At 43.2% G+C, this 12,738-nt stretch overlaps 1 protein-coding gene across 3 annotated transcripts in view; it reads left to right on the forward strand.

Moving 5' to 3' along the window:
• LOC120034730 (retinoic acid receptor alpha-like) overlaps positions 1 to 12,738 on the forward strand; it is a 156,684-nt gene that overhangs the window by 96,794 nt on the left and 47,152 nt on the right. Inside the window, exon 1 of one of the 3 annotated variants that reach the window (XM_038981352.1) lies at positions 9,873 to 10,160. The exons of the other annotated variants lie outside the window; for them this stretch is intronic. Within the exon in view, the coding sequence (XP_038837280.1) occupies positions 9,983 to 10,160 (178 nt within the window). The 5' untranslated portion in view covers positions 9,873 to 9,982. Of the gene's footprint in view, positions 1 to 9,872; positions 10,161 to 12,738 lie in introns of those variants that run through there. 3 annotated transcript variants of the gene reach the window in all.

Here is a 12,738-nt window from a genome sequence, read left to right on the forward strand (position 1 = left end):
AAGCCAATTTGAGGGTTGACCTTTAAGGTGGTTGATAATGAGTAAGTGTTCCAATTGTCATCATCAGGTCCAATGTGTTGGCATGTATCACTGTTTCCCCTACAATGCCCAGGAAGAGCCCGGACGGTCAGTCGCTCCCGTAAATCCTCTACTACCTTCAAGCAGGCTGTCAACTCATTGCCTTTTCAGAATTTAAAGGCTTGATTTACCGGTGCTCGGCTGTCTATCACTCAAAGTGGGCATCGGTTCAGAAGTTTTAGCTCTTAAGAGCGAGAAGAATTCCCGCCTTGTCTACACCCAGGAAAAGCCATCTTCCTTCACAGCCTTCCTTCACAGGTTCCAGAAAGTGATTAATGGCGTTTTAATGTTTAAAAGTGTCAGTGCGTTTCTCAAAGTCAGATCCAGCCAGGACGTATTCAGCAAGATGAGAAATTGGCAAGAAAAATGGCTTCAGTTCCATGACTTTCTCTGTCGAATTCCATGAGGCATTGGGGTGTCCAGGGCTTGTATTCAAAAAGTAGGAGTGCTAATCTAGGATCAGTTCCCCCTGTCCGTGTAATCTTATTCATTAAGATCTAAAAGGCCAAACTGATCCTATATGAGCACTCTTACTCCGAGACTCTTTGTGAATAGAGGCCCTGGCTTCATCTAGTTCTTTGTGTGTTGTTTCTTGCCAATTGACACACAGTCCATGAAGGGTTATCAAATCAAATCAAATTTTATTGGTCACATACATGTGTTTAGCAGATGTTATTGCGGGTGTAGTGAAATTCTTGTGCTTCTAGTTCCAACAGTGCAGCAATATCTAACAAGTAATATCTAACAATTTCACAACATATACCCAATTCACAAAAATCTAAGTAAAGGAATGGAATTAAGAATATATAAATATTTGGACAAGTAATGTCAGAGCGGCATAGACTAAGATACCGTAGAATAGTATAGAATACAGTATATACATATGAGATGAGTAATGTAAGATATGTAAACATTATTAAAGTGACTAGTGTTCCATTTATTAAAGTGGCCAATGATTTCAAGTCTGTATGTAGGCAGTATCCTCTCTGTGTTAGTGATGGCTATTTAAATCTGATGGCCTTGAGATAAGAAGCTGTTTTTCAGTCTCTGGGTCCCTGCTATGATGCACCTGTACTGACCTCGCCTTCTGGATGATAGCGGGGTGAACAGGCAGTGGGTCGGGTAGTTGTTGTCCTTAATGATCTTTTTGGCCTTCCTGTGACATCGGGTGCTATAGGTGTCCTGGAGGGTAGGTAGTTAGCCCCCAGTGATGCGTTGTGCAGACCGCACCACCCTCTGGAGAGCCCTGCGGTTGTGGGCGGTGCATTTGCCGTACCAGGCGGTGATACAGGCGGACAGGATGCTCTCAATTGTGCATCTGTAAGTTTGTGAGGGTTTTAGGTGACAAGCCAAATTTCTTTAGAAGAGCGGTTGAAGAGTGCCTTCTTCACCACACTGTCTGTGTGGGTGGACCATTTCAGTTTTTCAGTGATGTGTACGCCAAGGAACTTAAAACTTTCCACCTTCTCTACTGCTGTTCCGTCAACGAGGATAGGGGGGTGCTCCCTCTGCTGTTTCCTGAAGTCCACGATAATTTCCTTTTGTTTTGTTGACGTTGCGTGAGAGGTTATTTTCCTGGCACCACACTCCCAGAGCCCTCACCTCCTCCCTGTAGGCTGTCTCATCGTTGTTGGTAATCAATCCTACTACTGTTGTGTCGTCTGCAAACGTAATGATTGAGTTGGAGGCGTGCTTGGCCACGCAGTCATGGGTGAACAGGGACTACATGAGGGGGCTGAGCACGCACCCTTGTGGTTATCTGTAAGAGTAAAGAGTGTTGGCCCATATGTTGAAATAGTGTCACTGAACAGGCAGCCTAAGGTTACTGACCTGATTGACATTTTTGGTTGATAACAAGACCCTTTAGAACTCCTGTGCATCTCATCCGTTGGAAAGCAATGTTTTTATGCTTATAGTGCGAATCCTGTGAGACTGACTCGGAGCCAACAGTCGAAGGGCACATTCTCAAAGCAAGCTCAGACCAGCTGGCAAGTGTCTTCACAGACATTTTCAATCTCTCGTTGTCCCAGTCTGTGATCCCAACATGTTTCAAGCTGACCACCATTGTCCCTGTTCCCAAGGTAACCTGCTTAAATGACTACCTGTAGCACTCACATCTGTAATTATGAAGGGCTTTGAAAGGCTGGTCGTAACACATATCAACACCATCATCCCAGACACCCTAGACCCACTTCAATTCACATACCGCCCCAACAGATCCACAGATAATGCAATGTCAGTTGCACTTCACACTCCCCTTTCCCACCTGGACAAGAGGGGAAATAACTGAGAATGCTGTTTATAGACAACAGCTCAGTGTTCAACACCATTGTCCCTTCCAAGCTCATCATCAAGCTAGGGACCCTGGGACTAAACACCTCCCTCTGCAACTGGATCCTGGACTTCCTGACGGGCCTCCCCCAGGCGGTGAGGGGAGGCAACAACACCTCCTCCACGCTGACCCTCAAGGTGTGTGCTTAGTCCCCTCCTGTACTCCCTGTTCACCCACGACTTGGGGTGAACCCGCACGACTCCTGATCACCGACGGCGATGAGACAGACTACAGGGAGGAGGTCAGAAACTTAGCAGTCTGGTGTCAGGACAACAATCTCTCCCTCAACATCAGTAAGACCAATGAGCCGATTGTGGACTATAGGAGAAAGAGGGAAGAGCACACCCCTATCCACATGGACAGGGCTGTTGTGGAGCGGGTCGAGAGCTTCAAGTTCCTTGGTGTCCACATCACTAAGGACTTAACATGGTCCACACACATCCGCACAGTCGTGAAGAGGGAACGGCAACGCCTCTTCCCCCTCAGGAGCCTGAAAATATTTGGCATGGGCCCTTGGATCCTTAAAAAGTTCTACAGCGGCACCATCGAGAGCATCTTGACTGGCTGCATCACCTCTTGGTATGGCAAATGCACCGCCCTTGACCGCAAAGCGCTACAGACAGGGGTGCGGACAGCATAGTACATCACTGGGGCCGAGCTCCCTGCCATCCAGGATCCCTATATCAGGCGGTATCAGAAAAAGAATTGCCAAAGACTCCATCTACCCAAGCCATAGACTGTCCGGCCGGCAAACAGTACCAGAACATTGGCTCTCGGACCAACAACCTCAGAGACAGCTTCTAACCCCAAGCCATAAGACTGCTAAATAGCCAGACTGCTAAATAGTCAATTAATGGTACCCAAACTATCTGCACTGACCCTATGCACACTCACTAAACTACAGTTGAAGTCGGAAGTTTACATACACCTTAGCCAAATACATTTAAACTCAGTTTTTCACAATTCCTGACATTTAATCCTCATAAGAAGTCCCTGGCTAAGGTCAATTAGGATCGCCACTTTATTTTAAGAATGTGAAATGTCAGAATAATAGTAGAGAGAATTATTTATTTCAGCTTTCATTTCTTTCATCACATTCCCAGTGGGTCAGAAGTTTACATACATACACTCAATTAGTATTTGGTAGCATTGCCTTTAAATTGTTTAACTTGGGTCAAACGTTTTAGGTAGCCTTCCACAAGCTTCCCACAATAAGTTGGGTGAATTTTGGCCCATTCCCCCTGACAGAGCTGGTGTAACTGAGTCAGGTTTGTAGGCCTCCTTGCAAGCACACACTTTTTCAGTTCTGCCCACAAAGTTTCTATGGGTTTGAAGTCAGGGCCTTGTGATGGCCACTCCAATGTCTTGACTTTGTTGTCCTTAAGCCATTTTTGCCACAACTTTGGAAGTATGCTTGGGGTAATTGTCCATTTCGAAGACCTATTTGCGACCAAGCTTTAACTTCCTGACTGATGTCTTGAGATGTTGCTTCAATATATCCACATAATTTTCCTGCCTCATGATGCTATCTATTTTGTGAAGTGCACCAGTCCCTCCTGCAGCTAAAGCACCCCCACAAAATGATGCTGCCACCCCCGTGCTTCACGGTTGGGATGGTGTTCTTCGGCTTGCAAGCCTCCCCCTTTTTCCTCCAAACATAACGATGGTCATTATGGCTAAACAGTTCTATTTTTATTTCATCAGACCAGAGGACATTTCTCCAAAAAGTACGATATTTGTCCCCATGTGCAGTTGCAAACCGTAGTCTGGCTTTTTTATGGCGGTTTTGGAGCAGTGGCTTCTTCCTTGCTGAGTGGCCTTACAGGTTATGTCGATATAGGACTCGTTTTACTGTGGATATAGATACTTTTGTACCTGTTTCCTCCAGCATCTTCACAAGGTCCTTTGCTGTTGTTCTGGGAATGATTTGCACTTTACACACCAAAGTACGTTCATCTTTAGGAGACAGAAGGCGTCTCTTTCCTGAGCGGTATGACGGCTGCGTGGTCCCATGGTGTTTATACTTGCATACGATTGTTTGTACAGATGAACATGGTACCTTCAGGCGTTTGGAAATTGCTCCCAAGGATGAACCCGACTTGTGGAGGTCTACAATTTTTTGGAGGTCTTGGCTGATTTATTTAGCTTTTCCCATGATGTCAACCAAAGAGGCACTGAGTTTGAAGGTAGGCCTTGAAATACATCCAGAGGTACACCTTCAATTGACTCAAATGATGTCAATGAGCCTATCAGAAGCTTCTAAAGCCATGACATCATTTTCTGGAATTTTCCAAGCTGTTTAAAGGCACTGTCAACTTAGTGTATGTAAACTTCTGACCCACTGGAGTTGTGATACAGTGAATTATAAGTTAAATAATCTGTCTGTAAACAATTGTTGGAAAAATTACTTGTCACGCACAAAGTAGATGTCCTAACCGACTTGCCAAAACGATTGTTTGTTAACAAGGAATTTGTGGAGTGGTTGAAAAATGAGTTTTAATGACTCCAACCTAAGTGTATGTAAACTTCCGACTTCAACTGTATATATACACACCATATATACACTCACTCACACACACTACATTGACACTCCTGCAGAAGACACATTCACATGCACACACACACATACAGATAATGCACACCAACACAATACAAACATACATATACACTACCGGTCAAAGGTTTTAGAACACCTACTCATTCAAGGGTTTTGCTTCATTTTTACTATTTTCTACATTGTAGAATAATAGTGAAGACATCACAACTATGAAATAACACATATGGAATCATGTAGTAACCAAAAAAGTGTTAACCAACTCTTCAAATAGCCACCCTTTGCCTTGATATTTGAAGAGTTGTTTAACACTTTTTTGGTTACTACATGATTCCATATGTGTTATTTCACAGTTGACCGCTAGTACACACACACCACACACTTTTACACTCATCCTTTGCTGCGGCTACGCTGTTTTTTAGTTGAGTCTTATCTATCCTGATGCCTAGTCACTTTACCCTACCTTCATGTACATATCTACCTCAAATAACTTGTACCTCTTCACATTGTTCTGGTACTACCTGTATATAGCTCCATTATCATTTTTTTTACTTTGCATTGTTGGGAAGGGCTCGTGAAGCAAGCATTTCACGGTAAAGTCTACACCAGTTGTATTCGGTGCATGTGACAAATAAACGATTTGAATCAGTCAAAGGTCAGACAGATCGTGTGAACATGTGATTGTTTTGGTCAAGACGGGAAGGCCTACAATGTATGAGAGCAGCAGAAACAAAGGCAATATTTGGCTGTTGTTCCACTTTCCTGAATTGCTTGTTGTGGAAAAAAGTGTTTCTATACTTAATCATCAACTGACCTCAAACGAAAATATGTTGTGAAAATGGTAATACGCAAACTGGGATAAAGCCAAAGGCAATGATGTAAGCGTAAGTAATAGCAAATTGCTTTGTATCGTACATTTACAATGAAGTCAATTTTCATTACGCAGCTTGCCAGGCGCTGCTCGCTCGCTTACATACCTATCAGAAAATTGTAATATCCTATATAGGGCCCATGTCTGTGGCTAGTACCCCTGCCGCCACTCTCAATGGATTTAATGCCTCCTATCGATTAACGAATGTGTATTTATTTGATGTGTGGTCTTTTATCCCGAGCAGCTAATATTTTAAACAGATGAAAATCAATACCAGGGCACTTTCACGTCAAGGGAAAAAATGGGATCAGCCAAGGCATGAAAGAAGAGGTTGATACGTTGTTCTACTCACGGATGGGGCCATCTTTCACTCACTGACAGCAACCTTGGTTTAGCTCGTTGACTGATGCACAGTGGCGCCACGACTTGACTATTCATTGCCTTGTTATGTGCACACTGCTCTACCCCCTAGCAAGTGTGTGTGTGTGCAACCTCTGCCCAGGGAAGTGAAGCCAAGGAAGGTGTGTGCGGGGGTGGGGGGGGGGGGGGGGGGGGGGGGGGGGGCGAAGTGAGAAGCTGAGCATGTGGTGGGCCAGCACGAGGTGAGGCGTTTGTTGGGTTCACGGAGAGTTCAGCTGCACTGTGAAAGGTGTGTGTGTGTGTGTGTGTGTATTTGGTGTGCTGTCAATGGGTGTATTTACGGTACATGGACAGGGATGGATGGATGGAAAGGTGTAACAATATTGACAAGCGTCTTGTTTTGTCTCAGAACAACAGCCGCCACAGTTGTTTTCAGTAAATACATTATTGTACATTCAGGCTTAACCCTACTGATTTTTCACTCATATTTTAAACTGTTCAAACCTTTTTTGTCTTTGAATAGAATACAACTTTATTAAAGCTGCAATATGTACATTTTTGGGTGACCTGACCAAATTCACGTAGAAATGTAAGTTATAGCTCTGTAATTCTCATTGAAGCAAGTCTAAGAAGCGGTAGATCTGTTCTCTGTGTGCTATTTCTATTCTTCCTGTTCTAAGTTTTGTTTTTGCGTCTTTTTCTTTCAGTTTTTTACACTAGCTTCAAACAGCTGAAAATATATTGAACAAAAATAGAAGCGCAACAGGCAACAATTTCAATTATTTTACGGAGTTACAGTTCCTATAAGGAAATCAATCAATTGAAATAAATAGATTTGGCCCTAATCTATGGATTTCACATGACTGGGCATATAGATATTGATATTTTGGCCACAGATGCCTTAAAAAAATATAGTAGGGGCGTGGATCAGAAAACCAGTCAGTATCTGGTGTGACCACCACTTGCCTCATGCAGCGTGACACATCTCCTTCGCATAGAGTTGATTGTGGCTTGTGCAATGTTGACCCACTCCACTTCAATGGCTGTGCGAAGTTGCTGGATTTTGACGGGAAGTGGAACACGCTGTCGTACACGTCAGTCCAGAGCATCTCTAACATGCTCAATGGGTGACATGTCTGGTGAGTATGCTGGCCATGGAAGAACTGGGACATTTTCAGCTTCCATGAATTGTATACAGATCCTTGCGACATGGGGCCGTGCATTACCATGCTGAAATATGAGGTGATGGCGGCGGATGAATGGCACAACAATGGGACTCAGGATCTCCTCACGGTATCTCTGTGCAATTGTATTCGTTGTCCATAGCTTGTGCCTGCCCATACCTTAACTCCACCTCCACCATGGAGCATTCTGTTCACAACATTGACATCAGCAAACAGCTCTTCCACACGACGCCATACATGTGGTCTGCGGTTGTGAGGCCCGTTGGATGTACTGCCAAATTCTCTAAAATTACGGAGGTGGCTTATGGTAGAGAAATTAACATTTTCTGGCAACAGCTCTATTGGACATTCCTGCAGCCAGCATGCCAATTGCACGCTCCCTGAAAACATCTGTGGTGTTGTGTGACAAAACTGCGCATTTTAGTGGCCTTTTATTTTCAGTGCGCCTGTGTAATGATCACGATGTTTAATCAGCTTCTTGATATGCCATGCCTGTCAGGTGAATGGATTATCTTGGCAAATGAGAAATGTTCTCTAACAGGGATGTAAACAAATGTGTGCAAAAAAAATTGGAGAGAAATAAATTTTTTGAGTGTATGGAACATTTCTGGGACCTTTTATTTCAGCTCATGAAACATGGGACCAACACTTTACATGTTGCGTTTATATTTTTGCTCAGTGTACAATATTTTTGGTTATGGAAAAACTTTGAAAGGGCCATTGGCCAACTTCAGTCATTGTAACAAAAACGACAGCCCAGTTGCTGTCAAGTCCCACTAGTCATAGATTAATTAGGGCTGCAATGTTATCATGTAATTATCATGTTCCACTTCAAATCTCATTCAGAATAGATACTCTACCTCTGATGGTACATCAAATGCCTGCCTCTATGAGAAGGTTACATTTGGCCAGAGCCCATGAGGAAGAGCTGAGAGGGAAATACAGAGGGAAGGATAAACTAAGGTAGCAGGCGTAACATGCTGACCACATCGCCCGCGTCGCGTGCGTTGCAAAATAAATGTACACATACATGTTATTCAATCATTGCACCCACACTGCTCGGGTGTGCCAACAACCGTCTGCGTTGCCAGGCGCTAAAATAGAAGTTGCTTCTATTTGTGGCACAGAACTCATTGCAAGTCCCTCCTCGTGCCATCTCCTCATTGGTTATACCCACGTGGGTGATTGAAAGATGAACGGAGGTCGGTGTTGGTAATACACCTTATGAAAGTTAGTTGCCAATCGCCTTATAAAGTCCAAAAAAGAGATGACTAGAAATGATTCGGTTGAGCATTTTATGGGTGGATTAATTGTTGGAGTGGAGGACCTTGTGTATTTCAGGTAAAATAACATCTCAATGTGTATATCCCTGGACAAATTAGCTAGCAACAGCAAACAAGCTATCTAAATAGCTTGCAGTTGCTCGCTAATTTATCCTATCTAAATTGCCGTACATTTTTAATGCTTTTCGACCTGTCCCCAAATTAGTATAATTGGTTCAGAGTTTGTTTTGACATTTCAACCTGCGTGTTGTGATAGCGTTTGGTGTGGGGGGACAAAATAAATTTGTGCACGATGGCGCACGCGTCCGGTTTGGGCATGGTGTAAAAGAAACGCCTGAGCCGTTTTACTGGCTTCGCCTCTTCCGCTATCCTTTTCCCCCAAACACGATGCTTCCAGTTTTAGACACCCAGCTGAGGGTTTAGGAAGGAGAAGGGAGGCTGGGTAGGTGGAGCTAATGCGCAGCTGCTGATACTCGTCAAAAATTGCAGGGCAGGATTTGGAAACTGAATGAACTGTGTGCAGAGGTCTCTTCACAAGACATGGACACCGGCCCTCAAGTATCCTTATGTAACGCGGGGAGCCCGAAAACAACCGGATGCTTAAAAGATTCTCCGGCAAATCTTAAACCTAATGTATTTGAGATTAAATATTATAGCGCTCGCCGTCGTCTATCGAAGACGTGATCCTGGACATATGACCCGTTCTGGTGTTGTTATAATAGGAACGAGTTGGAATTAAAATACCCATTTCCACTTGATTCTGCGACATACTGTATCTCTAAATACGAGATTGGGTGGGCACGTCACTGACGCTGGGAGCGTGCTGGACAATACGTTCTCATAGGCGACTTTTCTATATGACTTGCATTCTACACATGCTTACATTGGAGTGAAAAGGCAGATCGACGGGCGGGATAGCGTGGTCCACTTTAATCCCTGTGTCGCCCGAGTTGGTCAACAGTTTTGGAAACGCCATTCAAAAACAGTGGACGGAGTAATTGTTTTAACGTTTTTTGTCTTGCAATTTTTCCTAATCACAACAGTTTGTTTGCTACTGTTTGTGCCCTCTGAATTAAGCCACAATATAGGTCGGTTGCGTCACTTCATCTGACAAATTGGAGAACAAGAAGTTGTTACATTGTTGTAATAATGTCACAACTCTGTTTGGGAGGAAACCTTCCAATGTGTTCTATCCCCGAAATATGTGATGACATCCTTCGTTGCGCTCGGTATTTTTGAAACCCTCTCTTGTCTTCTTTATTCTAACAGGAGGAGATCAAAGGAAATTATCGTTCTATTTCGGGCTGCAGTTAGTTTTGCATGATGTACGACAGTGAGGATGCGGTGGGACTCACCCCTCGTCCGAACCCGTTTTTAACTATGGATTACTACCACCAGAACCGAGGATGTCTAATCCCTGATAAGAGCCTCGTACCTGCGGCACACCGTCCCTTCAGTTCGTCCATCAGAAATCAACACTGGAATGGATCAAACCACTGTATGTTGATTTCCACTTTACTTGTTCTCGACTAACCAGTAATTGATTGTCGAAAGTAACATGCATGTACCAAGGCGCACATATAATGTAATCCGTAGATATTACGCGCATGCCATGATGTGTGTTGTTGATTGTTGGGCGATATGAGCAAAGCACGACCCCTCGTTGTTATACTGTTTCGGTCTTCCGAAGGCTCCATGTTCCGTCTCAAGTTATTGAATGTAGGCCAAACTAACTTTTGTCGACAGTGCATCATCAGTTGAATGTATTTATTTGAACTTGTATTCTTAGCCAACTCGTCACATGATATTGCCCAACAACAGTTTATCTTCGCTAAAACATGCGGCATTTATTTGCAACGTCGTAATAACATTGTGGCAATCCATTCTAACCGCCGTATTACATTGTTTTAAACCGCTTTGCAAAAACTAAAACCATGCCACGCTTGAGGCGCCTTGTGACTCATTAATATGTGGCCATGTCTGTGTTGCCATTCTAGTGTTTATATATACAACGACATGCTATATATAGCCTGGGCCTACTTTCTCACATGGGAGAAAAAATGTAGACCTAACTATCATGTAACATTGCCAAAGAACAAGTACATTTTTAATTCTCTTTAATGATCATTATGACCGAATAGATATACAATGCTTCTTTGCTTCCAGATAATTTTTTTTACAGCCTTCAGTGGCGTTTAATGTCCGGACCACACACTGGGTAGGATAGTAATGTATTGGTAACTTGCTGACTCGTTCTCCTTTTTTAAATCGTAGCCAACAAGTCAGTGTCTGTGACTTGTGAGGAGGAACTAGGTTTATATCTAGAACTTGTCTGCTCCAAATTCACAAGAAGTGTGATGATGGAACGATTTTGACCTTAGTCACGCTCAAATGCTTAGAGGTCACCTATCACAAGTTGTTGTCACACGTCATTTTGGTCTGTTAGAAACGGTTGATCATGTTTTACCCTCGGTACACTACTTTTCCAACCTAACAGTCAATTAGATCGATTGTCATTCAAACAACATTAGGCTATCAATGGTAATTGTGGAATGAGTCATGCTTGGCTGAATCACCCATGTGACACCTAACCTCGGGGTCCGTTCTGAACAAATTCCTGCTATGTGCTCACGGTGCAAGTGTGACGTTTTGATGGTCATAGTCTGCCTGGAAACTCGGTCTCCAGTGATTGTTCGGACATGTCAACATTGCTAAGCTTGTGTAAGCCTGTTGGAGGGATCATTTGTTCACTGGCTCAGCTCCCCTTTCTCATGGAGATGGGTACAATTGACCAAAGTATTTATGCCCCTCTGAAGGGGGCAAAGAGGTCAGGAAGACGAGGAGGGCCACATCTTAAGGAGGTTAGGATTTAGCCCTACGCCCAAAGATAATATGGTGGCACCCACAGTAAAAGATCATATATATTCTACAATCTGGGAAAAGCTTGTTCAATGACAACACTTGGGTATTTTTGATTTAAACTCTGAGGTATTCTCTATAGCATGCTCATCCCTACACTTTCGGGTCTATTTTGATGTTGATGGTTGCTTGTTGTTGTCATGGAGAATTTATGTTGACCACAGCCATTTCTCAGTTTCAGCTGAGTCGGTCAGACAGTCAGAGCCGCTCTTTGAAGGTCTCCCATAGCAATATCCTGATGAGAGAACAACACTGCTGAGATCCCAACAGGGTGTTGCGTTGAGTCATAAACCAGGGTTCTGTTCAGAAGAGACAACATTTTGGAACTGAATGGAACAGGGAAGATCTTGCCTACCTGAACTTTTTCCAACAAATAGAGGACTGATTTTCATTGCGACACATTTTGCTATACGTTAGGGCTGGGCGATATGGCCTAAAAATCATATCTCTATTCTTTTCAAACCTATGGGCGATTCACGATATATATCTCGATTCTACCCGTCCCCCCCCAAATCAGCCTTGTTGTGCAATACACTGCATTTCAGACAGTCAGCAATAATCTAATGAATTCAGGACTTGTGAAATTAACCATAGGACCCACTAGGAATTAAATTATTTTATCAAAATAGTTTAATATGCTTTTTTGTAATAATCGCTGATCTGGCTTTCAAGTCTTTTTATGAAAACACCCTATTTTTTTTTTTTTTTACCAGAACCACTAATAATGACCAACTTCTTGTAGCAGGCAAGTTTATCAACTTGGATATATTTGCTTGCTTACAAGGTAGAACAGTTGAACTGTTATGAGAATGAGAACAAGTAGCCAATTCCTTTTATATTATTGTGTTTTATGCTTATTGCACATTTACAAAACACAGACTAGACAGCTAGTATAAGTCTTTGGCTAAAATGCTGCTGGGGGGTATGTGATACCGCAATGCCACATGTGACAAACTGAGCATACGTTTTCCAGAAGCAATGTTCATTGATCCTCTCGTTTTAGTAGTGTCTGCTCTGCGCGCAATTTGAGTAGTTGAGACATAAAACAGGTATCTTTAGAAAAGGTAGCTTCTCCTCTATTACAGTAAAATTATGTTTCAATGTGTTTCGGTGTCCATGTGAGCGACGATTCCGGTGGACCAAACCTCAAATGCAAA

Source organism: Salvelinus namaycush, chromosome 3, assembly GCF_016432855.1.
Source record: "Salvelinus namaycush isolate Seneca chromosome 3, SaNama_1.0, whole genome shotgun sequence".
In the NCBI taxonomy this organism is placed as follows: Eukaryota; Metazoa; Chordata; class Actinopteri; order Salmoniformes; family Salmonidae; genus Salvelinus; species Salvelinus namaycush.